The sequence below is a fragment of the Sodiomyces alkalinus genome (assembly GCF_003711515.1).
Source record: "Sodiomyces alkalinus F11 unplaced genomic scaffold SODALscaffold_2, whole genome shotgun sequence".
NCBI classification, from domain to species: domain Eukaryota; kingdom Fungi; phylum Ascomycota; class Sordariomycetes; order Glomerellales; family Plectosphaerellaceae; genus Sodiomyces; species Sodiomyces alkalinus.
The window spans coordinates 6,296,423-6,320,958 of record NW_021167080.1 but is presented as its reverse complement, the minus strand read 5'-3'; the positions used below and the strand labels follow the sequence as shown (position 1 = coordinate 6,320,958).

At 49.4% G+C, this 24,536-nt stretch overlaps 6 protein-coding genes across 6 annotated transcripts; 3 read left to right on the top strand and 3 right to left on the bottom strand.

The window, feature by feature from the left end:
• Positions 1-1,069: 1,069 nt before the first annotated feature.
• Positions 1,070-1,430, bottom strand: SODALDRAFT_127932 (hypothetical protein). The gene has a single exon (XM_028606678.1). It carries the CDS (start codon positions 1,353-1,355, stop codon positions 1,143-1,145), a length of 213 nt encoding a protein of 70 aa, XP_028469537.1. The 5' UTR covers positions 1,356-1,430; the 3' UTR covers positions 1,070-1,142.
• SODALDRAFT_127909 (ras family protein) lies at positions 1,208-2,467 on the top strand. The gene is made up of 6 exons (XM_028606677.1): positions 1,208-1,414; positions 1,514-1,546; positions 1,621-1,679; positions 1,747-1,927; positions 2,002-2,234; positions 2,331-2,467. The coding sequence occupies exons 1-6, from the start codon at positions 1,385-1,387 to the stop codon at positions 2,392-2,394; spliced, it is 600 nt and encodes a 199-aa protein (XP_028469536.1). The 5' UTR covers positions 1,208-1,384; the 3' UTR covers positions 2,395-2,467.
• A 466-nt stretch (positions 2,468-2,933) lies between these two features.
• On the bottom strand, positions 2,934-4,273 carry SODALDRAFT_331507 (hypothetical protein). Its single transcript, XM_028611468.1, has 2 exons — positions 3,499-4,273; positions 2,934-3,378 (listed from the first exon to the last, which is right to left on the bottom strand). The coding sequence occupies exons 1-2, from the start codon at positions 4,266-4,268 to the stop codon at positions 3,201-3,203; spliced, it is 948 nt and encodes a 315-aa protein (XP_028469535.1). The 5' UTR covers positions 4,269-4,273; the 3' UTR covers positions 2,934-3,200.
• A 382-nt stretch (positions 4,274-4,655) lies between these two features.
• SODALDRAFT_343571 (hypothetical protein) lies at positions 4,656-5,862 on the top strand (the record flags this gene model as incomplete). The annotated part of the gene is made up of 5 exons (XM_028613130.1): positions 4,656-5,031; positions 5,116-5,293; positions 5,389-5,434; positions 5,511-5,616; positions 5,681-5,862. The coding sequence occupies exons 1-5, from the start codon at positions 4,800-4,802 to the stop codon at positions 5,860-5,862; spliced, it is 744 nt and encodes a 247-aa protein (XP_028469534.1). The 5' UTR covers positions 4,656-4,799.
• A 1,910-nt stretch (positions 5,863-7,772) lies between these two features.
• SODALDRAFT_322803 (RhoGAP-domain-containing protein) lies at positions 7,773-10,324 on the top strand (the record flags this gene model as incomplete). The annotated part of the gene is made up of 3 exons (XM_028609755.1): positions 7,773-7,811; positions 7,915-9,958; positions 10,047-10,324. 3 exons carry the CDS (start codon positions 7,773-7,775, stop codon positions 10,322-10,324), a joined length of 2,361 nt encoding a protein of 786 aa, XP_028469533.1.
• Positions 10,325-11,012: 688 nt separating this feature from the next.
• Positions 11,013-16,770, bottom strand: SODALDRAFT_377383 (hypothetical protein). The gene is made up of 3 exons (XM_028614904.1): positions 15,118-16,770; positions 14,802-15,006; positions 11,013-14,735 (listed from the first exon to the last, which is right to left on the bottom strand). The coding sequence occupies exons 1-3, from the start codon at positions 16,359-16,361 to the stop codon at positions 11,493-11,495; spliced, it is 4,692 nt and encodes a 1,563-aa protein (XP_028469532.1). The 5' UTR covers positions 16,362-16,770; the 3' UTR covers positions 11,013-11,492.
• Positions 16,771-24,536: the final 7,766 nt, after the last annotated feature.

The window sequence follows — 24,536 nt, the reverse complement described above, 5'->3', positions numbered from 1 at the left end:
TGAGCGACTATACTCGTCTAACCGCTCTCTAAGGTACTTAGCTGATCCCTTGGTAGTCTTGGTGCCTTTGCCGTGTAGGTATGTGAGGTATGGTAGGTATTGTACGAATATATATTCATCCTATCTACGTGTAGTCACATACCTTGACGATATTTCGGCCTCTGTCTTGGGCTTCCCTTTCGTCTCCATTTCTCTTGTCTCCTTCTCCTTACCGTCGCCGACCACCCCCGTTGCCACTACGTACTTCGTACACACGAATGGTAGGTTTCTTGAGCCCCTCCTCATCTCTCACCATGGCCCAATCCGATGCCATCGCCAGCCCCATCCGATGCACTGTGTCGTCTTTCCCTGCATTTTCCCTCCCATCGTTCCCTCTCACCCAGTCGGTGTGCTTACCATCCGCCTTGTCGGCGTCCTCCCCCCGCCAGAGGTCCTCGCTACGGCGTGGATTGGCCCGAAAGTTGGCGGCCCATTGCTCGGCCGGTGTGTGTGTGTGTTTCCTTCAATCATGGGGCCCAGCGGCGTTCCCGTTCACCATGATCCGTACTCCGTCCTGTCCTGAGGGTACGAAGTACCTGTACTTCGTTCGACTTACACCGTACCTCCCATGGGGCAACACGGGCCCTTTCCCCTTGCGGCTTGGCCAACCCCGTCCCGTTGCAGACCACCACCACCACACACCATCACCTCCTCCAGCACCAGCGAACCATCCGTTTCCCATTTTCCCATCCCCACTTCGCCCAGGGGGCCCCCGAGGGCGCCTCTTGATACGTACAGTTACCTCCACCTCCACAACCCAACCTGGCCAGCCGGACTCCTTCCTTTCCTAACTCCTGGGCTTGTTTCTGCATTATTACTTCGTACTTTGGCTGCTTCATTTTCGTCCTCCACACCATTGATTCTCGCAGCGATTATCTCAAGAATTTCCGTCTCTTCTATTATTTTTTCTTTTTCTTTTTTTCTTCTTTTCTTCCTCCCCTGTTCCCACGTCGATAACTCGCCCAAGCAACTTACTCGGGCAACTCACTAACCCCCTCCTCTTTCGGCTAATCAAGCACCAGCTGCTATCCCCCGGTCCCTAACCCCCTTGTCTTGGCGGCTTTGCTCGATAGCCCAACCTCCTCTGAGAGGAACCTCGCGAATCAAGCACTTTGCCGCAATTTTTGCCTCCCCCCACCACCACCGCCGGCGCTGCAAGTTTCCGCATCAACTGGCAGGTTTCCTCGTCTAATTCCACCATCGTCTAATTCCACCATCGCCTGATTCCCGACAATCGATCCTTGACCAGGACGAAACGTTGTAACGAACATAACCGCCGCCCCGCACAAAATATCGCTCCTGTTGCTGAAGGACATCAAAGTCGCATCTGACCGAAGTAGACGAAATGGCTCAACCGGGGGTTCAGTCCCTTAAGGTTCGTTACCTTCCCCCGGGGGACCGTGAGGCCAACCATCGGCTGGGTGGTCATTTTCTGGCAAACGTTCCAAGCTGACTCTTTTTCCTCTCCCTACAGTGCGTCGTGACCGGTGACGGTGCCGTCGGAAAGGTAGCCCAACGCTCGCATTCCATCTACCATCGACTCTCTGGTCCCTACGTTCGTCGCTAACCCGAATACCTCAGACATGCCTTCTCATTTCCTACACAACGAACGCCTTCCCGGGCGAATATATTCCCACGGTGTCAGTTTTAAAAAATATCCCCCGATCTCCGACATGAATCTTGTCTGACCGCGTCCGTCGCCTACAGGTTCGATAACTATTCCGCGAGCGTTATGGTCGACGGGAAGCCGATCAGCCTGGGTCTCTGGGATACTGCCGGTCAGGAGGATTACGACAGATTGCGACCCCTCTCTTATCCCCAGACCGACGTTTTCCTCATCTGCTTCTCCATCGTCAGCCCTCCCTCATTCGACAACGTCAAAGCCAAGGTATGATTCAGGCGCTGGACGACTTCCCCCGGCTGACAGGAGACGACGTGTAATACTGACTGGTACGAAAACAGTGGTATCCCGAAATCGACCACCATGCGCCGAACATTCCCATCATCCTCGTCGGCACCAAGCTCGACCTCCGAGAAGACCCCGGCACCCTGGAGGCTCTGCGACAGAAGCGCATGGAGCCTGTGTCGTACGACCAAGCCCTCATCTGTGCTAAGGAGATTCGGGCACACAAATATCTTGAGTGCTCTGCACTCACACAGCGGAACCTCAAGAGCGTCTTTGACGAGGCGATTCGGTAGGTTTTCTTGTCTCACTTTTTGACAACTGCCTTTCTTTTCTTTGCTCCCTTTGTCTTGTTTCTAAGCGTTCTACTACTAACGACCATGTATAGTGCTGTCCTGAATCCCCGCCCACAGGTCCAGAAGACGAAAAAGGCCAAGTGCAGCATTCTGTAAAGAACCCATGTTTGGTCTTTTTTCCGTCTTCACTTTTTTGTTTTTTTTGCACAATATCCTACGCGCGCCACATAACTGGCAGGTACAAACCTGTCTGCACCATACCCCCAAACCTGCCGCAACCATGTGCTAGGAACGGAAGAACTCTAGATTTGCTTGGTGGCAACATCTTGGCTTAGTAGACGACCGACTCTATTCGGTGGAGATGTGTGCAAAAGGCAGCCCTGCTTAGGCTCCCCTGATCTTATGCGCGCGCGCAATTCGTGATTGGAAGATACGATAGCAACAACCGTGGTTCTGATTTTCTCCGGTTGCATAGGAGAGGAGATGATAGGAGCATAAACAGAGGGATAGGTGGAAGGTTTGGAGGCAGCACGTTAAACGGATCGCGCGCAAAACCCACTATTATAAGGATATCCCAAGCTACGTTGCTTTTTCTTTCTGTAGGTAGCACATGTCTTTTGCTTGTCTCCTTGCTCTGCTTGTCCTGCTTGCTTTCCCCAGGGGACTTTATAACGGGTTTAGGGGAAAGGGTTACCGGCCTTGTTTTAAATTCTCGTCTTTCTAGTTAGGTCTTCGGGAACTTGATTTGGTTTATGTTTTGTCTCTCCAAATGTGTGTCATTAAGGGTATCTCTGACCTTGAGACATAAGGAAAAAAATCCATTCATGGTCCATGGGAAAGGTCGAAATCCCATGTCTAGCTGAATTCCAAGAACTTTTACTGCATGACGGTCACAAAATACAATAATAGATCCCTCGAACGCCAACTCAATTCTTGCCAGTTTGGGAAATGTCCCTCGTTTATCATGAGATCATGGCAAGGCGACTAGGATGCATGCCAGTATGCTGATCCTCTCCTGTGGCATTTGCCTTCTTGCCGTCCTTCTCCTTCTCAATGCGCTTGGTGCGGTTCTCTGCCAGTTTCTCGTTCCGCTGCTTGATCTTCTCCTTGCGGCCCGGTTTGCTGCCACCTCCGCCAGCACTATACAAAAAGGAATCATTAGCCACTCGTTGTTTACTCTCGGAAGGGAAAGAAGGATGAGAAAAGACCGCAAAGAAAAGAAAAGAAAAAAAGAAGAAGAAAAAAGAAGAAAAAACGTACGTCAGCTCAACATTGATCTTCCTAGCCGGGGACACGCCATCGTTGAAAGAAGTATGGTGCATCTTGTCGAGACATGTGCTCATGTGGGCCGGGTTGCCAAACTCGACAAAGGCGAAACCGCGACACGTACCCTCCACGCCGTCCTTGGTCAGGCACCGGACGGAGGTAGGCTTGAAGGCGGCGAAGTGCTGGCGGATCGTGGAGTCGTTGGCGGTGAAGGGGAGGTTGCCGACGAAGACGATGTGGCGCGGGGCTTTGCCGTTGGCGGTGGCGGTGGTGGTGTTCTCGTCGGCTTCACCGCCAGCAGCAGCGCTCTCTTTCCTGGCTTTCTTCAGGGCGCGTTTGGAGAGTGGTTTTGACGAGGCGTCGCCGTCTTCTTCTCCAGTGGTATCCGGCTTCGACTCGGAATCGGCCTCGGCCTCGGCTGGGGCGTCGCCGTTCGGTTCGCTCTTGTCGCTCTTCTTGCTCTTCGACTTCTTTGTCTTCTTCTTCGTCCCGGATTGTTCTGCCTCGCCGTTTGCGCCGTTGACGGCTTCCGCTCCGGCCTTTGTTTCATCCGCGGTCTTGGGCTTTTTGGGCGACTTATTGTCCTTCTTCGAGCTCTTCTTCTTTGACGACTCTTTGCTTGGTTCTTCGGGCTGCGTGACTGCGTCGTCTACGACTTCTATTCCCTCTGGGAGCGGGTTGGGCTCCGGCCGCTTTTTGGCTGCTTTGGCCTTTTTGGACTTGACGCCTTCGGCGGCCTCGGACCGTTTCCTTTTTTCTGCCATGGCGGGGACGTAATTGAGTTGTGTTCTCAAAGTGAGATTGGTGAAAGTAAGTTGAATTGGGAGGAGACGCAGCTCAGTCCAGACCTCACTCGTTTCACAGTGGAGATACCTCGAGAGTGTCGGGGACAGCGTAAAGAGAAAAAGAGAAAATTGAGCATGCTGTGAGCGGTGACTAGCGGCAGAACCTTTTCAACTGGCGCTAGCAAGACCCTTTTCCTTGACCAGTCTCCGCTATGCCCCGCCTCTAGCGTGCCTTGAGACGTACCATGTACGGAGTACATGCAACGTCTACGGTTACGAGGGCGAAGTCAAATGTACGGTGTACCCAGGGTGTCTCATTATCCTGGACTGAACATTTCAACTTTTTGCACTTGGACTTTCCTCCATCTCAAGTCGAGGACGAAATACGGATATACCTGAACTACACGTGTAAAACACGACGGATACAGCTCGACGCCTACTACGATATATCCAATCACTTAGACTGAGGACAGGAAGAAGAGGCTCGCTTTACGTCCAGTCGGTCTAAAGATGTCAAAGTCAAAGAAGAGAGCTGCGCCCAGCGAAGAGGGCTCACGGAAGCCCAAGAAACAGAAGAAGTCTCCGTATCAGGTGGACGAGAGCCTTCTGAACGTCGAGGCGGGAATCAACGAGTCCTTCGCGGTCATGGACAGTCAGCTGCTTGCCGACTATACGGCGCAGAAGATCACCAGATTTGGCTCGGATCTTAGCTCGATCGAAGTGGCTGATCTCACAATATCCGGTACGTCTCATCGCGTCTATCCAGAGTTAACCCCTACCTATACATTTTTTTTTTGTTTTTTTTTGGCTGACAAAGGTATCGTAGCGAACGCCATTATGGACACGACATCCTGGCAGAGTCCTAGGACCATGGAGAACTTGGCGGCGTTTCTCGAAAAGTTCGCGGAGAGGCCTGAGAGGTTAAGCACCGCGCCTGAGGTGAAGGGGAGCCCCCATACCATTATTGTGACGGGGGCCGGCCTGCGAGCTGCCGATCTAGTGAGGTATGAGATGGAGAAAAGCCCACTTGTGTGGTCCAATTCGCCGGTGGGAAAGGTGAAAGGTGAAAGGTGAAAAGGAGAGGCTGACATGAAAACAGAGCGGCGAGGAAGTTTCAAGGCGAGAAAAGCAAGGTGGCGAAGCTGGTAAGTTCCAGAGTCTTTAGAGAGGCCCAATGGTGTAATGTTATAATGCTGTCTGTCTTGCTGACGGCCTCTACAGTTTGCCAAGCACATGAAAATTGAGGAGCAGACCAAGTTTCTGCAAACGCATCGGACTGGCATCGCGGTGGGCACACCTGCCCGGTTAATGGACCTGGTGGACAACGGTATGTGCTATATGCTCCATTCAGTGGCAACGGAAAAGGCATGGCTGATATATATTCCTCTCAGGAGCCCTTTCGGTGGCCAAGTTGGAACGCATCGTGGTGGATGTGTCGCACATTGATGGGAAGAAACGCGGAGTCATGGACATGAAAGACACGATGCTGCCACTGGCTCGTTGGTTGACACGGAAGGAGTTTAAGGAGAGGTACGCAGCGGAGAAGAAGCCGTTGGCGTTGTTGTTTTACTGAGAAAAGCGAGGTTTTTTTCTTCTTCTTTTTTTTCTTCTTCCTTTTTTTCTTCTTAATGCCGAGTGATCTTTCACTGTGTATGGCTTGGTTTTTTTCTCGGCGTCTGGCAAAGTGAAAAGGCCTTAAGAAGTTTAGAATATACGTAGACCGTTGTCATACCTAAGGTACTTGAGGATTCGCCGTCAAAGCTGAATATGAAAGCCCCATAATCGATCGGTTCATGAAGGCAGAGAAGTCGGGGACTCGGGACAGACAGGATGAGGTTGCATTGTACTCGGTAGTTGGTGACTCCACCATTCCCGTCAAGGACACTCGAGCTACAAAGGACGGAACAGCCTGGAGAGCGAGGGCGTAACGAGGACGAAATTTTTGAAACTGAGACGGACCTGGAACACAGAATGCGGAGGGTCGTAGTAGGATTCTGACACACCGAAGTGCGTGATCGACGGCACGTGGGTCTTAATTACCTGTACTTGTAGTGTACTTAGCTTAATCTTTGCGAGGGACGAAGTATTAAAGGCATCTTGATTCTTCCATCCATGTCTGTCAAGTCTCAAGACGACAAGACGACAAATGTGTGGAGAGAATAGAGAGTGTGGTAAGGGTTTATATCATGAAAAATATCTCGAGAATAAAAAATATCTCGAGAATTGCCTTAAATTACATCTATTGCCGACCCCGTCTCGACGACAAGGTACCTTACCTTAGGTACTCCGTAGCTACGTCTGTCTGTACATCCGTCCAGAGGGATTCGACGTGGAATGGGCGAATTGCGGAGTTTTTATTACCGGCCCGCGATGTCTCGAAGTTCTTCAATTTGGTGTGAACATTATGATGTACACGTTACCTAATCACAGCCCGCCCCAGCAACGACCACGCAACACAATACGCAACCAACCCTCAATCCAACTTAACGCAACACGCAGCACTGCCAACAATCCTTCAACACATTATTGCCTTTCTTCGGGCAAATAAAAATACCCCCCCCTTCAATTGCTCTTTTTATCACAGCCTTTACAGTCGACCGGCGCAAGGTCTCGCCCGCCCGTAACTTACCTAGCTGCGTTTTACCTCCTCGGCCTCCTCGCATCCGATACCATTCATTCTTGTTTACGTGCGAAGCTCGGGCATCTCGGTCTTTGAACAACGGCCTACCCCTGATATTCGCCAACGCCCGGCAGGAAACAACTCCCGCAAAACGTTGGCGGTCGAACAAACCCCCAAGACTGGACGACACTCGCTTCCCCTCCTATTCCTATTCCCGACCTCGTTGCGTCGGCTCTCTCGTTGATCGCGTCCTTGCATGATTCCTCCCGGTACCACGTCGTACGAACAAACCCTGAAGCGCCATACACAATTGCGCAACGGTGCCGGCTTCCTACAACCCGATTTTCACCTGTGTCGCTATCACCTTCTTTTTTCTTCTTTTCACTGCCAGCGACGAAATAAGTAGATAGAGAGAAAGAGATTTGACCCCTGATCCGTCTCGCTTCCTCACTCGCCATGCCCGACCTTCAGACGTCTGCCCCCCAGGAGCAGCTCGCTTCAAGTCAACCCACACACGACAGAACCGGCAGCATGTCCGTAACGAATCCAACCAGCTCTGTTTCTGCTCCTCCTCCGGCGACTTCTCCCCAGAATGGGATACCAGATACAGCGCCTGGTAATGAGGGCTCTGGTGGCCCAGTACAGCCGCCGCTTTCTACAGTCGCCCCCTCTGCTGCCGCCGCTCCCGCTCCCTCTCCCTCTCCCTCTCCCGCCCCCGTTCCCGTTCCGGCAAAGGACAACAACGATGCGCCTGCATATGTGCAAGAGGTCCTCTCCTCAGAGGTAAATCCCAACTCGAACTTTACTTGAGGCCATGACAGGCGCCAGGCACGCTGACAGAAGCCTAGATCGGTATCTCTACCATGCTCAATCAGTTGAAAGCCAGTATAGCTTCCGCAAAGGTACGTGCCCGACAACCCCCGCCTGTGATGGCTCTCCCATTTCTTCCTGCGCAGGCAGGCCCCGATTGCTGACGCCTCTTTGCCGTTGCTTGCTGCCGTACAGGAATTCGCCCTTTTCCTCAAGAAACGTTCCTCCATCGAAGAATCCCACGCTACCTCCCTCAAGAAGCTCGCGCGCCTGAGCCACGACGTCATGTCCCAACCAGACCACAGGCAGGGAACCTTTGCCCAGTCCTACGCCGAGATGATGTACATCCACGAGCGGATGGCCGAGAACGGCATGCAATTCGCCGCCTCCCTGCACGCCATGCACGACGACCTGATGGAACTGGCCGCCGTCGCCGAGCGGAGCAGGAAAGGGTGGAAGGCCAACGGCCTCGCCCCCGAGCAGCGCGTCGCCGACCTCGAGGCCGTGCTGCGCAAGGCCAAGACCAAATACGACTCCCTGGCCGAGGAGTACGACCGGGTCCGTACCGGAGACACCAGCCGCCAGGGCGGAAAGATGTTCAGCCTGAAGTCCAAATCCGGTCCGGCCCTCGAGGAGGATCTACTGCGAAAAGTACAGGGCGCCGACCAGGATTATCACGGAAAGGTCCAGCATCTCCAGGCCGAGCGGTCTGAGCTCATCACCCGGACGAGACCCGAGGCCATCAAGGCTCTCCAGGAGTTGGTTAAGGAGACGGATTCTGGAGTGACGCTGCAGCTCCAAAAGTTCGGTATAGGTCCCCGTTCCCCGTTCCCCGTTCCCCTCCGGATGGTCCTCTCAGACTTGCTAATAATCTACACAGCTTCGTTCAGTGAGAAGCTGCTCCTCAGCAACGGTTTGACCATCAGCCCGATCAGGGGCAAGAGTGGAGAGCCGCCTGCCACCCGCAGCTTGCGGGACGCTGCACTCGCTGTTAACAACGAGAGGGATCTGAACGACTTCGTCGCGAGCCACCACACCAGGCTTCCCCCTAAACAGGGAGAGCTCAAGTATGAGCGGCACCCGGTCCTTTCACAGCCACAGCCAGCACCCCTGGGTCAGCAGCAACCTTACAGTCAGCAGCCCCCCCAGATGGCTCAACATTCGCAAATGTCGCCCAGGGGGGGACCGCCCCGTGGCCAATTTCCTGTACAGCCTGGGGGTCAGGGACAAGGTCCACCACAGCAGATGCCCCCTCCTAACCGATCTAGCACGTTCCAGAATCCCATGGGCGGACCTCAGGGTGGCCCTCCCGGCGGGCCATATGGCGGACCTCATGGCGGACCCCATGGCGGCTTTCCCCAGGGTGGTCCTCCTCAGGGCCAAGGATTCCAACCCCCCGGTCCAATGCCGCCTCCGGGCCCCCACCCTGCGCACCAGAACTACCCGCCGTCTTCCCCCCACAGCAGGAGCGTCAGCTACGGCAACAGCATGCCCCCGGCAGGGGATCCCTCTCTCCGTCGGCAGCAGGGGCCGCCGTCTCGCAACTCTGCTCTCCCGTCGGCCACGTACTCAAACTCGGCGAGCTCCCAAGGACCCCCGCAACTCGGGGCGCTTCCTTTCCAGCAGGCCCCATCCCCACAGTCGACACAAGGTCCGCCGCCTCCCCTCGCCCAACCCCAACCCCAACCCCAACCCCAACCCCCACATCCGCAGCAGGCCCAGGGACCACCGTCCCAAGGACAGTACCAGGCGTGGCAGGGAGGAGCCAATCCTTTGCAGCAGCACCCCCCAGCGGGATCGCCTAGGCCGGCACAAGCCCCGGTCGTTCCGGCCGGTGCCGGGTCTCAGGCGTCACCGCAAGCGCAGCAGAGCCGTCCGTCGCCGCCTCCCTCGGGCTCGCCGGTACCCTCTAGGCCAGTGTTCGGCATGCCCCTAAATAAGCTGTACGAGCGCGACGGGTTGGCCGTGCCCATGGTGGTCTATCAGTGCATCCAGGCCGTCGACCTGTTCGGCCTCGGCCTCGAGGGCATCTATCGCCAGTCCGGGTCCATGAACCACATCAACAAGCTCAAGAACATGTTCGACACCGATTCGAGCAATCCCGCCCTCGACTTTAGGAATCCGGAGAACTTCTACCACGATGTCAACAGCGTTACGGGCCTGTTGAAGCAGTTTTTCCGCGATCTCCCCGACCCTCTGCTCACATTGGAGCAACATGCCGCCTTGATCGAGGCAGCCAGTACGTTTCTTCTCCTTTCCCTGTTTCTTCTTCTTCTTCTTCTTCTTCTTCTTCTTCTTCTTCTTCGTCTCTGCTGACACTGCCATAGAACACGAAGATGACATTGTGCGCCGCGACTCGCTACACGCCATCATCAACGGCCTCCCCGATCCCAACTACGCCACCATGCGTGCCCTGACCCTGCACCTCCACAGGGTCATGGACAATTCGCACATCAACCGCATGAACAGCCATAACCTGGCAGTGATCCTCGGCCCCACACTCATGGGAAGCGATCCGAGCACGAGCATTGCCGACGCCGGCTGGCAGATCAAGGCCATCGACACCATTCTACAGAACACCTTCCAGATTTTCGACGACGACTAGTGGTATGTTTCCCTCCCTCCCGCCGAGGGATCCGAGAGCCCCCCGCTTGGGGGGGGGGGGAAATCGCTCAAATCTGAAATGACGCTTGGCCGGTAATGAGGGACTGCGAGTATTTTTTTCTTCTTTTTCGTTCGAGGTTTGAAACCTATTGGCGACGGACTGACTGTCATACGTCTGAATACTGCGTTTTCTTTGTATACTAGCCTGCTCTGTCTCCTTTGCGCGGCTTTGTGCTTTGTGCTCTTGTTTCTTCATTTTCTTTCGTCTGGTGTTTTCTAATTCTCTCCGTCCTCTTCGCATGGAGTCGGGAGAGTGGAAAGCAGGGCGACGGCGCTCTCTCTGCGGAAAAGCCCTGTACGCGAATTTTCTTGCGAGGGCGTTCGGTTACCTTGGCAGCGTAGTTAAGGACCACTTCTCAGTCTTCTCTTTTGCTGGTTCGGGGAGCAAAACAAAAACAACCAAGAAAAGGGGGTCCCCAGTTATGATGGCACCTACGTCTTCCAAGTCGCTGCTGACGCCCCATTGCGTGTTGCTGCGCTTTCCGACTTTTGGGTTCCCGTTTTCCGTGTCTGATGCGACCTTGTGCCGCGCGATGCGAAGATATTGTCTTCAAATATCTCTAAAGATAACGAACCTTCGTGCTTCTTGAATCATCCGTGGTCTGGCTGGGATCCGGTGTAAAAAGGACAGGCGTCCTCATCGATCAAGTATGTATTCCCGTCTGGAGGTGCACCGTCGTTCAATCGTATGGTGCCATGTCGAGGTTTCGTTGTGTCTAGTGTGAAGCCGTGAAAAAGAGCCATCGTGATCGTATTTTGGGAATCCTCGTGAAATGTTTCCCGCGAAACCCATACCCACGCCGTAGAAAAAAATGTAGGGCGAGAAGCCTGTCGTCATCGAGTAGTTACAAATATATTACGCCGAAACCCTGTAAACATGGTCTATCCCCCTCCCCCCTGATAAAATTGCCTTGAAGAGGAGGCCCGGATCGACAAAAGTCCCTTGCCGAATACCACTACCGCATGCATCCATCGCTTCCTAAATCATAATGCCGCTTTCCGCCGCTCGTGAGGTACTCAATGGGTTGCTCTCTTCCTGCTCTTCTACACTCATCTTACAGCCAAAGGGTAGTTGTATGAGATGATGTTTCCCCCCCATAATCACTTCATCATTGCAGTTTGATGGCCTCGAACAACGACAGGCTGAGCGCCGTGTCGTTCTCGCCAACAATCGGCGTTGGCTCGCTGAGCATTTCCCACCGTCGAAACACGTATGGCGTCAGCTTCTCCGAGCCTTGAAGACTAATCGGCACTTTGGGCCGGGTAGCCACCTGCGTCGTCCCCGTGCCGCCGCCGCTGGACGGTAGGCGATGAGCCAGCACAAACTGCTCCATCCAACGTCGCGTGTAACTGAAGAGGTACCGCAGCCGCGCATCCGACGTCACCGGGCTCTGCAGACTTCCACCGGTCAGCACGGCCCGGATGCATTTTTGCCGGCCTTCTTCGGGTAGGTTGTCGACTAGGACGAGGGCCAAGTCGAGAACGGACTCGCGAAGGCCTTCTGTCTTCGGGTCTTCTTCGGCACTCAGGTTGTCGAGTTCGAGCGTCACGCCCGCGAGAGCCACGACCATGCGCGCCCGCACATCGCTAGCGGGCGCGGTCGTCGGTGGTTTTACCGTATTGGCATTGTTGGCGGCGTTAGAAGCGGCAGTCGAATTAGCTGCTGGTGCCGACTCGTTTGTCGCCGTATGCAGCGCAATGAACTTGACCAGCGCAGGGAGCCAATGGCAGAGAATCGCCGCTCGGAGCTCTCTGTTTTCGCCACCTGTGAACAGCAGCTCCCAAAGCTCTGTTAGCTTCTCCACCATGGGGTGATTGAGAAGCGACACCCTCAGCGCAGGTCGACCACGGATGATCGACTCTACCACGGACAGAAAACTTTCCGAAAGGCGAACCGTCTCCGTCGACAGGACATCGGGACCCGACGTTGAGGTTGGAGCCGTGTCCGACGAAGATGGCGTCCTGGGAGAAGGGAACAGGGAAAGAAAGCGCGCCTGGGCTTGTCTCCGGAGATGTTCGGTGATTTCCTCGCTGAGGTAAGGGAGCACACTCGTCCACATCATGTTCTTGGTGTCGACCGCTTGATCCAAGGCTTTGGAGAGCATGTCGATGCGAGACGGTGCCTGATTCTCGCCGTTCCCCCCTGTCGCCTTGTTCGATGTCAGTCCGATGGATAGTTTGAGCTGGCAAAAAGGAAGTGAAAAATCGTTCGCCATCTCCAGAACCGTCTCGAAGCTCATTGGGGCATCCGGGTCTTGACCCCCGGCGAGAAGCCTGGTCGTAATGTTGGCGAGCAGGCTGCTGTGGGGAGCGTCCGCCACTTTGGCGCCGAGAATCTGCGCCGTAGCAGGAGAGTCGCTCAAGACGAGCAGTCGAAGCAAGTCGAGAAGCCGGTCCTGGACTTTCGGGTCGGCCAGGAGGCGCTGAGAAGATGTCTCTGCGTTTGGCTGGAGCAGTAATGAGTACTCGATCAGAGCATTCCTGACCAGCACAGTCACTTCTTTCGGGTGCTGTTGCGGCACAGCCCCTTGCTGAATATAGAACCGGTACGCCTCCTCCGGCGTCATCGGAGCCTTGGGAGATAGAGGATTCATGGCTAACAGCAGTGCCTCCTGCATGTACGTCGAGGTGCAGCCGGTTTGTCGTGCGGTGCTTCCCACCAGCTTGTTCGCATCAACTGAGGTGGTAGTGATAAGTATGGAGAACGATAAGCAGCCCAAGCTAATGAGGAACGGGTATATGTCTGCAAGCACCGGTCGAGACCGCAGCGTGCTAACATGATGTACCCAGTCCGTCATGCGCACGTCGAAGTGGGAGGGATCGAAGACCCGGAGTCTCGCAAGCAGCGTACTGTAGGCGCGAGTTTTGTCGACATCTTTTCCCCAGCACCTCTCAAGCCGGCTGACGACCGTGTGGAAAAGTCGATCCATAGTCGGTCGGTCAACGCTAGTGCCGCTTGACAGAAGCTTCTCGATCTCGTCGTGCAGCTCGCCTTCCGAATCCTGCAGCCGGGCGGCGGCCGTCGTATCGGACACCGGAGAGCAGGCATCGATCGCTATCCCGCGATCTCGTTGTTGGAGCTCTTGGCGCAACTGAACAGCGGTGCTCGAAAATCCCGGAATCCTCGCCGTCAAGTTCACCAGAGACATTAGAATAACGCGAGGAGGAATGGCATGGTCGTCGCTGGCCAACAGGCGCATCTTTCCCACAAGGAGGTCGCACAAGTCCCTTGCCACGCCCAGGGCCAGAAAAACAGGGAGATGCAAGTTAACCGTGTCCGCACAGGAGGCCAATAAGTCAGGGTCAGAAGCTCTCCCGATCGTTGATTTTACAACTGTGGCCAACATCGCGAAATCCTGGGCGGCCTCGAGAATAGAGCGGATGGCGTTGAAGGCGGCCAGAGACATGTGAAAACTGACGTGATTGGAACTCGACAGCTGGGCCATCCTCGCCCCAACCTCGGCTTGCAATGCTCGGCTACTGTTGCTGACAGCGCGACAAATTTTGCCCAAGGCTAGAGGTTTTCGCTGTGCCAAGGGATCTTGCGGATCTAGGGGTATCCCAATTGCGTGCTGAATATGCTTCAAGGCGGCCCCTATATCGTCTGCCTCTCCGGCCACGTCATATCCGGCGCGGCGCAGCAGGTCTGCGCGTGTTCGTCTCGACTGAGAGTTCAGGGCATGTAGCGGGAGGTCGACTAGTAAGCGAGAGGGGCAGGACGCGTCGGGTTCTGTATCGGACGCTTGCCTTAAGATCCCGCGAGTCATAGTCCAAACGACATAACGATGGACGTTGAAGACGCTACTCCGGACCAACTCGCCAACGAGCTGGTAGAAGAGCCGCTTTGAACACGATGCCTGGGGAGGAGCTGTATCGAGGAAGTCGAGGACAGACGAGGTGACGTCCAAATCGAGAGCGGCCCATGTACGTAGTAGATTCGCAGCCACATAGACCTTGGCCAAGCCCGGTCGGTGGAAAGAGGTCGACCACTCGAGAACCGTCCGCACGACCATGGCTTTGTCTTCGCCGACAGCCCAACAAGTGGCGGCAAGTTCTGGCGCGTGAAAGGAGTGGTAGGTCGAGTCCAGGTGCTTGATCAGTATTTGTCTTTTCGCCGGTTCCGACTTGCTTGTCGATGCCACCAGCCTCTCATTTCGTAAGTTCAAGTTTTTGTAGGCGGTTTGGGCTGCATCACTGTCGATAGGGAGAGATGCGAATAGGACGTCCCGACATTTGAGCCACGCAGCGGGGGATAAGAAGTTATGGGGATAAGATGAGATGAGAGGGATCACTAAGGATGAGAGCTTCGTGGACAACGAAGCGAGGATGTCGCGATCGGGATCGTTATGTATCTATGGTGTCGGTTGGTTAGTTCGGGCCTCCCCATGAAGAGTCGATGTTGACCGAGAGCCACGTACAGTGTTAAGGTGATTCAAGAGAGCGGTGGCTAGTCGGCGGCCGTATTTCCGCAGTTGGAGCAGGTCCTTCCAGTAGATTTGAGTGATCAATATCCACATGGGCAACCTGGCATGGGTGCTATTCTCGAGACCCGATACGAGCCAGTCCATGTAATGATCCTGATCCACAAGGTGTTCGGCGTATAGATGAGTGGCGAGTCGGATGCTGTGGTTACGACGAGAAGGAGTTAGTGCAGGAAAAGGGAAAGGAAAAGATGGCAACAAAAAGGGAAAAAAGAAAGGAAAAGGAAAAGGGCGCTAGCAGCTCATCACTCACGCATATTGAACCTTGGCTTTCCAGTCCGGGTCCCCAAACGCGGCGACAACACTCTCAACAAATTGTTCTACGAAGAAGGTCCAGTCCCGAAGCCATTTCATCTCGCCACCGGTGACGACGGCGCCATTGACCCCTTTCCGCTTGACGGTCCTAAGATCATTGGCGCCCACGCAGCGGACGAGCCAGACGGCTCGCTCAGTGGGGACCTTCTTGTTCAAACAATGGTCGAGGAGGCCTTTCCCTCGAATTCCGTGGGGAATGGTGCGGCTGAGGCGACGGAGAGATATGGCCGGATTGGCCAGGTCGCGCATCCAAATCTCCCTCTTAGTATCGGTCAGGGTGACGCGGGGCGGTGGTTTAAAGGTAGACGGGGTGGTGATCTGTCCGTTATACTTGCGCTGGTTCATGACGTGTACGAAAATGCTCGACAGCAAGTTGAGGCCGTTCTTGTTCTTCAAGGCCGGGAAGATGGCGCTCTTCGCGGACGTGGTCTCGGCCTGGGAAACAGGTGCCTTATCGAAGTAGCCCTGCTTGATGACAGAATCGGAGAGCCGGTCTTCAGGGTGGTTCCCCTTCCAGGGGAAAAAGTCGGCCGCTCCCCCTTCACGCGTGTCCTTGGTGGCGGAGAGTCCACCTCCATATGCCGCCTTGGTCGCGTCAGATTTCGGTCGGTGCAAGGACAGGTACCGGGGAGCGGCGGGCGGAACCTCCATGGTATAGGGCTTCGGCCGAGCGTCCTTTTTAGGAGTCGGGGCTGTGGCGGCCGTTGTGGTCGGGGGTACCTGGGGCGCAGCGGGTACGACGAACCTGGGGCGACGTTTCGGCATAGGCATCGGGAGGTTCTCGATGTCGATGGGCTGGGACTTGGACGAGGCCGGGGAGTTCATGTCGGTGAGGCTGGAGGAGTCGTTCCTGACAGACAGAGACCGTGAAGGCGTGAGAGACTGGGGTGACTCGGCCAGGATAGGCTGGGAAGAAGTGGCGAGCGCGTTGTTCGAGGAGAGCTCGAGCTTGAGGCGGGAACCTCCCCTTCGGGGGGCGGTCCCGTAGCGGTTCTGGGCCACGGCAGCATCGTTGGCGTCGGTAGTCAGGTCGATAAAATTATCCTTGCGGGCGGGCGATTGGGGAAGGTACTGGGCGGACAGGGCGCGCTGCTGCGTAGGCCGTTGGACCGTCAAGCCCGAGCTGCTCAAAGTTCGCTGAGGCGGTCGCGGCTGGACGCCCATCGGGGTCCGAGAGGTCATAGCTAGGATGCGCTCGGTGGCGGCGACATTCTGTTTTCTAGTGGGCGTAATAAGGAGGAACACTGGCCAACATCAAGTGTTTTCTTGGAGCAAGCCGATAGCCGCGGCTCTACACAGAAAAACAGAAAAGAAGAAAGAAGAAAAAAAAAGAAAAAAAAAGATAGGCGACTCGGTTCTCTTCGAGTCGCAGATATGATGGATTCTCGTTTGGTTGGGGCTCGCGAGAATGGCAGCCTGAAGCAATTTCTGGGTTTGCCGGGGCTTGTTTCGCCCCTTGTGACTTTCGAACAAGGAAGGGTATCCTGTGCAATGCGTGGAGGATCAGATGAGGTCGCGATGCCTTTTGGAATTGTTAGTTCCGAGTTCAGTTAAGACCCCATGGCCGAAGAGAAAGGGGGGTGGCAAGAGAGGAGAGGAGGTTTGATAGATGGTTTGTTGAGGGTAATGCAAGGCTCGTAGGCCAAGGTTGGCGGGAAGGAGGTACCGACCAGGATGAACAGACAGATAAGGTAAGGTACCTTGATAAGCTAGCCTCGGGTCCAAAACGGGGGAGAAGCAGCAAGGAGGAAGGGACAGGGGGGAAGAAGGAGGGGGCGGAGATAACAAGACAAAATTAGACGTAAATTGAGAAAGAAAGAAAAAAATGTAAAAATGTAAAAGGATACCTAATAATGGAGATAGAAAATAGCTGATAGAGAAATGTGAGGCTGCAGGAGGTTTAAGGTAGGGTACCGGTAGGTAACGAAAATACGGCAGATACTAAGGTATAGAGGTACCGTAGCGTATCTACGAAGTACGTTGGGTTGTACGGAGTACTCTGCACAGATGCGCAAAAGTTGCGTGTGAATGCGAGTTGGCTCCGGTCAAGTCGTGGAGCCGGGTCTAGACAGGGTCAAGTCGAAGGACAAAAAAAAAAAAGACCAAGAGCAGGGTGCTGGGTGGGTTTTTCGGAGAGGGCGAAGGGGAGGGCGAAGAGGAGGCGGCCCAACAGGACATACGGCCAAAAAGCCACGCGGAGCAAGGTGGGAACGCTGGGAAAACACTCAACGGTCAGTCGGGTCGGAGAGGGCGCCGCGTCGAGTTGTGGTGGGAGGTGGATTGGATATACCCGAGTGAGGTGTGACTGGGTACGAATCGTTGGTGGGTGGGTTAATTAGGTAAGAAGAAAAGGCGTCACAATGCATGCACTTGTACGCTGTAAGCAGTACGAGTTAGTTGTTCATTGGACGAGGGGGTGAGGTAACGGCCTTCGCGGATGCGATCTGATCTCCGAAAAACACAGTCATCAACCGTTTGCTTTATGGAGTGGGGTAGGGGGTGCAAAGGGAAATTGCTCATCGGGGTGCATATTGCGGGTGGCGGGAGGAGTAGCCCGGGCATCGGCCAGGTTTCGGCGCTATGGGTTTCGGCGCTATGGGGTGCTAGGATACCTCAACCTGGGGACCCCCTGGTTGCAAGCACCATAGCTACATACATACAACGTACGCTGTTTGTTGGGTCATTATCTATCAAAGTACGATTATTAGGCGAATAGGCGCAATGGACGAGCACACCTTACATATGTATGCATGCAGGAGTAAGGACGTACCTAGGGACCTACCTGAACTTGTGCCCTTTGAAGGGCAATTCGAAGACGAACGGATCCCAATACATGTAACAATTATATGGACAGCGAGCAGCATCTAATACGTATTTGTAATGCCAGTATCTCCATCTTATGCATATTCCATAGGTAGGCTCAATGTTCAAGTTTAACCCCGTCCCGCTAATTAGGTTTAGATCTCCCACCTCGAAAAATACCCGTCTCTCTTGCATCTCGATGTTATCATGGCGGGTATCGAATCGTCAAATAATGACCACTGCCTACCTTAGAGGTTATAGGTAAACTGATATCTAAGCGTGAGGCTAAGCTAAGGGTAGGTATAGGGCGCGGTGGGGCAGATAGTTAAGCTAAGGGTTATTATAGGGTAAGGTCTATACTGGGTTATATAATATACGTATACGCCTAAAGTATCGGGTATTAATATAAGGGGTAAATAAGTAAGGGGTAATAAGTAGAGTAGGAGGTGGTGATAAATAGATGAAGAGAAGGGAAATAGGCCGGAAACGGGCCAGAAACGATTTAGGAACGATTTAGGAACGATTTAGGAACGATTTAGGAACGATTCGAGATAACTTCGTACACGGAATTAGATTCTAATAATAAGATTTAGCCGCGAGAATAGGTTAAAGACCTAGAAGAATAGGAAGACGACTTTTATAATCTTGGATTTATTAAAAATAAGAATTAAAGACTATATCTTTATAGACTTTATCTAAGTCGCCGACTACTATAAGACGTTATTTAAAGGAATTAAGTTAAATAAGTAAGTATTTACTAACTACTATTTTATATTACGTATTACTTATAAAGATTAGATTCTATTAAAGGAGGAAAATATCCTAATTTTAATCTCTACCGCTATATATAGTAACGGAAGACTTACCCTAGGCTCTCGCGCTATATAAGTTGATAATATCCTATATACCGCCGGAATTCCTAAGATACCTTAAATATCACCTACTAGGGTAGCCGTTATTATCCTAGTAGAAAATTTAAATAATAAGGAGAAAAGGTCTTTATAGAAAATCGTATATTATGCCTTTATTTATTTTCTTAATTACTAACCTCTTTTAGATCCAGTATAAAATAGCTCGAAAATAACTAGGTTTTCGGGCTACTAATACTATACTTAAAGATATACCTATTTTCCGCTATACTTATACCTATTAAGGCGGTAAAGCTTACTAATATCTTTTAGAATTAGATTTCTATCACGAGAGTATAACACTATAGCTCCTTAATTAAATTAGTGCCCGAAGATCCGAAGTTATAGAGCTTACTATATACAAAAAGGCTTTAGGGTAAATAAAACGCGTTTAGAATTAAGAATTAGAGGTATTAATATTATTATAGATAGGCTTAGGCAGTAAAAGGAAGATTTAGTAAAAAGACTACTTATATAGACCGGGAAGAAATACATATTCTAGTCGTGGACTCTAGTATCTACTATATAAGTATTATATTTTCGGTATTTACCTTATCTCGAATTATTTCTAATTAATTATAGTATCTTATAGACTTTTAATAATATCGCATACGTTATTAGTCTTAGTTACTAGGCGAAGTAACGCGTTATTACTTTCTCGCGATTATCTCTTTAGTCTTTTACCCTTAAATAGACCTTATTAGATAGACTTTTAATGTAATAGTGTACAGAATACTAGCTAATCCTAATAAGAACTACTATTTTTTCACGATAAACCGCAGAAAATAAAGGATATATAGTATATAATTCCCGAAATTATCCCGAAATCATTTAGAAATAAATTAGAAATAATTTAGAAACGATTTAAAACCTACTATCCACTTATACCCTAACTCTTTTATATAGATAAGGTATATATCGCGGGACCTAAAAAAAATCAACGGCGAAAATATAACGTTGAATTTCGATTTTTCGTGCTATACGATTTTAATATAACGCCGTGGATTATTATAACCTTATATAAAATATACGTTTACCCTCCCCTACCGCCTTTAAAAGCCCCCCTATTAGTGGTTAATAGTATTACTTAAGTGCTTGCGAAAATTAATAAACTAACTACTATACTAAATATATTCTCTAAATCGATTAAACTAAGAGAATTCGTGGTAGAATTTAAAAGGAAGACGATTATAGATATTTATACTAGCCTTACGAATACCGATTACCTTCAGTATATTATTTATAAGTAATAAATTATCCTCTTTCTTTAAGGTGGTCGAGGTCTCGCTTTAACTCTAGAATAGATAAAAGAGGCAAATTAACGAATATATATAAGTATACTACCTTATTACCTATAGTTACTAAAAAGATTCTAATAATATATCTTAGTATATCCAGGACTTATACTAATCACGATATAACTATATAGTAATCTACTTCTTTAAGGAATAGGCAAAATAGTAGAAGTTCCCTAATATAACTTCCTTTTTCGTTAATACTAACTATAAATATATCGGCGGTAGAGAGTAAAAAGAAATTATTTAGGTATAGTATAGTTAAAACTTAGAAAGAGGTATATTCCCGAATCGTTCCCGAAACGTTTCTGAATTATTCTAAATAATTCTAAATCGTTTCCGAATCGTTTCTAATATATTTTAGTACTCCCTTTAATAAGGTGCTATATAAACTCGGAGATAATAGAGATATATCTCTATATATTTCGGTAAGTCTTCCGGATCCTTAAGGATAAGTATACTATCCTAATTTAGTAAAAATACCTCTATAGCACGGGTCTTTTTAGGGTAACTTTAGACTAAGCTTTACTAGCGATTTAAGGCTTTAGAAAATACCTTTAGGAGAGGTATTAGCTTAAGTAGCCTTAGGAAACTTAGGTAACTCGCTATATACGACTCTATATAGTTTATTTTCGGCGCGGTGTTAAAAGTATTTTAGGAGGTAACCTAAAATAAGGGGAAGGATTATACTACCGAATCCTTATAAGTTTACTAGAATACTAGACTCGAGAGGATTATAATAACCTATATAATCAGATTAGCCGTGAGTTTTACCCCGAAATTATCTAAAAATAATTCGGGAACGATCCTGAATAGTTCTGAATGATTTAGAATGAATTAGAACTATTTAGAAATAATTCGGAAATAATTCGGAAATAATTAGGAAACGTTTCTAGTAAGGTAACTAAAACTAACCGATTTATTAAGGAGATTTCCCTAATATTATAACTAGGCGATATATAAACGTTTTCTATATATCGTTATAGGATTTTACCGAGCTACCTTAAGTATTCCTATTAAAGATTAGGCACTAATTACTGATAATTTAAATATAGTCGAGGTTATATATTAAGCCTTATACTTATAGACTAGGCGAAATATCTGTATCCTTAAAGTAATTAATAGGTAAGTCTAGATTAAGTTCTACTAAACTTACTTACTAAGTCTAATAGATATCGCGATTATAATTAGAATCTTATCTTAAGAGATTTTACGATGCGTTTACTTTAAGTCCTAGGATTATAGCGGAATACTAGTATAAGAGGCCGGGTAGATAACTACTTAGGTTATAAAAGTAAGCTTTACTATTATATAGTATATAGTAGAAGAGTTACTAACCTTATAGTATTCTAGAAAAAAAACTACGTAAGACTAATACTAAATAAAAGGAGGAATTTCGTGATCGGTCGCGAAGCCGTATCATATTAAATAGCCGATTAATTTCGAGGTCACCGCTTAACCCTCCTAAAGATTTTAGCGTATTCGATTAAAACAATATAGAGTCGGATTCTTAAAGTTCTCTAGCACGTAGTATAAGGAGTATATCGTTAAGCGGGGTCCCTCTAAGATACTCGCGAAGTTAACGCCTAAATCCACGTAATCTTTATTAATAGGCTACCCTAGATTAGATCTAAGCTTTATAAGCTTCCTTATCTTTTAAAAAGAGGTCTTTTAGTATAAAGGAGCGTAAACGCGAGATAGCTTAAAAAGATCGTGAATTAGAGGCTAAAGTTAAGAGGCGAAGGCTTAAAGATAAGCGGCGTTTCACGCTTAAGCTAAAACGGATCGAACTAGAAAAAGAGTTCTTATTTCGTTTAGGATAATAGGGTTAGATAGGTAAGAAGACTTTAGTTATCGGTATTATTCTTCTTATTATTATAGGGTATTTACAGAAAAAAAAGCTATATCTTATAAAAAAACGCCTTTATAGACGCTTAATTATTATTGTGAAATCCGAAATACCGAAACCCCGGCGTAACGGAAACGTTTCTAAAACGTTTCCTAAATAACTACTTACTCCTTATTATTAGGAGTAGTATTACGGGCCTATAAGACCTAATAGTTACGGGGAGGGGGGTAAATAGCGTCCGGGAAATCTAGCAAAATAAATATTAGTCTATTAGTTCTTATTTTATAAATAGTAGTAAACTTACCCGAGACTAGTTTACTATCCGCTATATTATTATAGCGATACTTAGCCTAGATAGTATAAAGATAGTCGTAGTAAGGGAGGGGGCAGCCTATAAAATAAATACTATTAGCGAAAGATACTAATAGAAAAATAAAATAGAATATACTACGACTAATAGAGTTTTACTCTATATACGCCTTATAATATTCCTCCGCCCGCTAGCCGAAAAGATCTATTTTTATATAAAGGATATCGGGCTAGTAAAATAGATATATTAGCACGCGTTTCTAAATAGGTTCGGAATCGTTTCTAAAATATTTCTTATATTTCCTTTATTATTTCGCGGAATATTACGAAGATATATATTTTTAGCCACCGCTTTAGCCTTATAAGGTATATTAAGCTAAGCGTTAATACTAAGGGCGAGGTTCCATATCGATCAGTAATATTAAGCGGTACGGGTATTATTATAAGCGTTAAGGGAGCCCGAAGCACTTAGCGCGGCTTACGTGTAGTATATCTTATAGATATATTTCTTTAGTACACTAATTAAGGAAAATTTAGAGCGTTATATAGAATAAATTAGTTAAAGCCTTATAGCTATTTCGTGAATAGGAAAATACTTATATTAAAGTATAGCTCGCCGCCTTCTTCTATAAAGCGGTAGTATACCTCTCCCGCTATTAGGATAACCTTACTAGTCTTATAAAAGTATTAGCAAACTATTATATATTAGATTAACTAGTACACTTATACCGTCCGTCTTAAATTCTAGTAGGTTTGTATCCCGTTTATTACTATCTTCCCTATTAGTATACTACTAGTATACTTCTATATTTCTATAGTTAAAGGGTATTATCGCGACGCCTATAGGAGAAATCTTAAAGAGGGTTAGAAATATTTCTAAAACGTTTCCTAATTATTTCCGACGCGGTCGGAAATATAAAACACTAAAGAATCGATTCTAATAGGAAAATATACCTAAAGTTAATATGGAAGATAACTAAATTAATATAGTTAAATAAAAAAGTATTAATAGAAGGTAATAGTAATTGTATAAAAACACTCTCTATAAAAATATAGAGTAGTGGTGAAAGGAAAGAGATACACTAATGTTAACGCTACGAAAAAGAGGGGAATAACACGTTAACGTGTTATAACGCGATTTATAATAGCTAGAGAAACGTTTCCCCTATACCGTTATTCCGGTATTCCACTATTCCACTATTCGACTAATTAACACGTAGCCCCACACCTACCCTTAGCTTAACGTTTCCCAGCCACCCCCCTATACCTACCCTTAGCTTAGCCTCGCGCTTAGATATCAGTTTATATATAGTCTCCTACCTTAGGTGAGTAAGAAATCTTGTTAGTAAGCTAGAGACTTGGCAGGCGGGAGGGGAGGCAAAAAGGGGCCCTTTCATCCATCACGGAAATTTGGCACACACCGACAATAATGTCACAAGGGCAAGTGCGGGGACAAGTGAGTACCTTATTAATAAGTGAGGTACGTTGTAGGTACGTTGTAGGTCTGCTATTCGCATATTTGCGCATTCGTGCTGACATCACGCAATTCATCGGAATGTGTGTACATCCATGACCTTCTTACCTGGATAGGTAGGTTACATATCTCAGCGCCTACGAATATATTCCGGATTGTTGTATTGTTCTACCTGACTTTCTAGGAGATAGGTGGGCATCCTGTACACCTTGTCGAAAGATAACACATAAGGTGTCTAGGTCGACGTACGGATAGACATGTGTGGTGGCTGGCTGCAGTGGCTGACTAGCAGGCGTGGGGGAACTGATGGAATTACCGAATTAGGTACCTATGAGAAACATGCCATCTGCTATCCTCATTCTGTCATTGTCACTGTCACACGCCATCCCGCCTGTCCTTACTCCTTACCTCAGGCTCAACTGCTTGGGCCAACCTACTATTCGTACGTACCTACGGAATGCTTCCACTCTTCGTCGACCCAACTCACCGATGCATCCACGCCCGAGGGGGCGGGGGCGCTGGATCAATACCTTGATCCTGAACCTCACGTCCGTTACCTTACCCAGCCTTTTACGAAAGGCATTACTCGGAACTTCATGGGAAGTGCATCCTTTTTCATCCTTCAATGCACAAAGTTGTTGTATCCCTCGTCTACAACCCTCGTCCATATATGATGCGGGTTTCCCCCCCGGTCAGCCCTTTTTTTTGGGGGGTTTTTTT

Coding starts and splice junctions, on each gene's coding strand:
- SODALDRAFT_127909 (XM_028606677.1), top strand. CDS start 1,385: ATGGCTCAACCGGGGGTTCAGTCCCTTAAG. Junction 1,547..1,620: donor GTGACGGTGCCGTCGGAAAG/GTAGCCCAACGC, acceptor CGAATACCTCAG/ACATGCCTTCTCATTTCCTA. Junction 2,235..2,330: donor GTCTTTGACGAGGCGATTCG/GTAGGTTTTCTT, acceptor GACCATGTATAG/TGCTGTCCTGAATCCCCGCC.
- SODALDRAFT_331507 (XM_028611468.1), bottom strand. CDS start 4,268: ATGGCAGAAAAAAGGAAACGGTCCGAGGCCGCCGAAGGCGTCAAGTCC. Junction 3,379..3,498: donor AAGATCAATGTTGAGCTGAC/GTACGTTTTTTC, acceptor CTTTTTGTATAG/TGCTGGCGGAGGTGGCAGCA.
- SODALDRAFT_377383 (XM_028614904.1), bottom strand. CDS start 16,361: ATGACCTCTCGGACCCCGATGGGCGTCCAGCCGCGACCGCCTCAGCGA. Junction 15,007..15,117: donor AAAGCCAAGGTTCAATATGC/GTGAGTGATGAG, acceptor TCGTAACCACAG/CATCCGACTCGCCACTCATC. Junction 14,736..14,801: donor TCTTGAATCACCTTAACACT/GTACGTGGCTCT, acceptor CCGACACCATAG/ATACATAACGATCCCGATCG.
- SODALDRAFT_127932 (XM_028606678.1), bottom strand. CDS start 1,355: ATGTCCTTCAGCAACAGGAGCGATATTTTGTGCGGGGCGGCGGTTATG.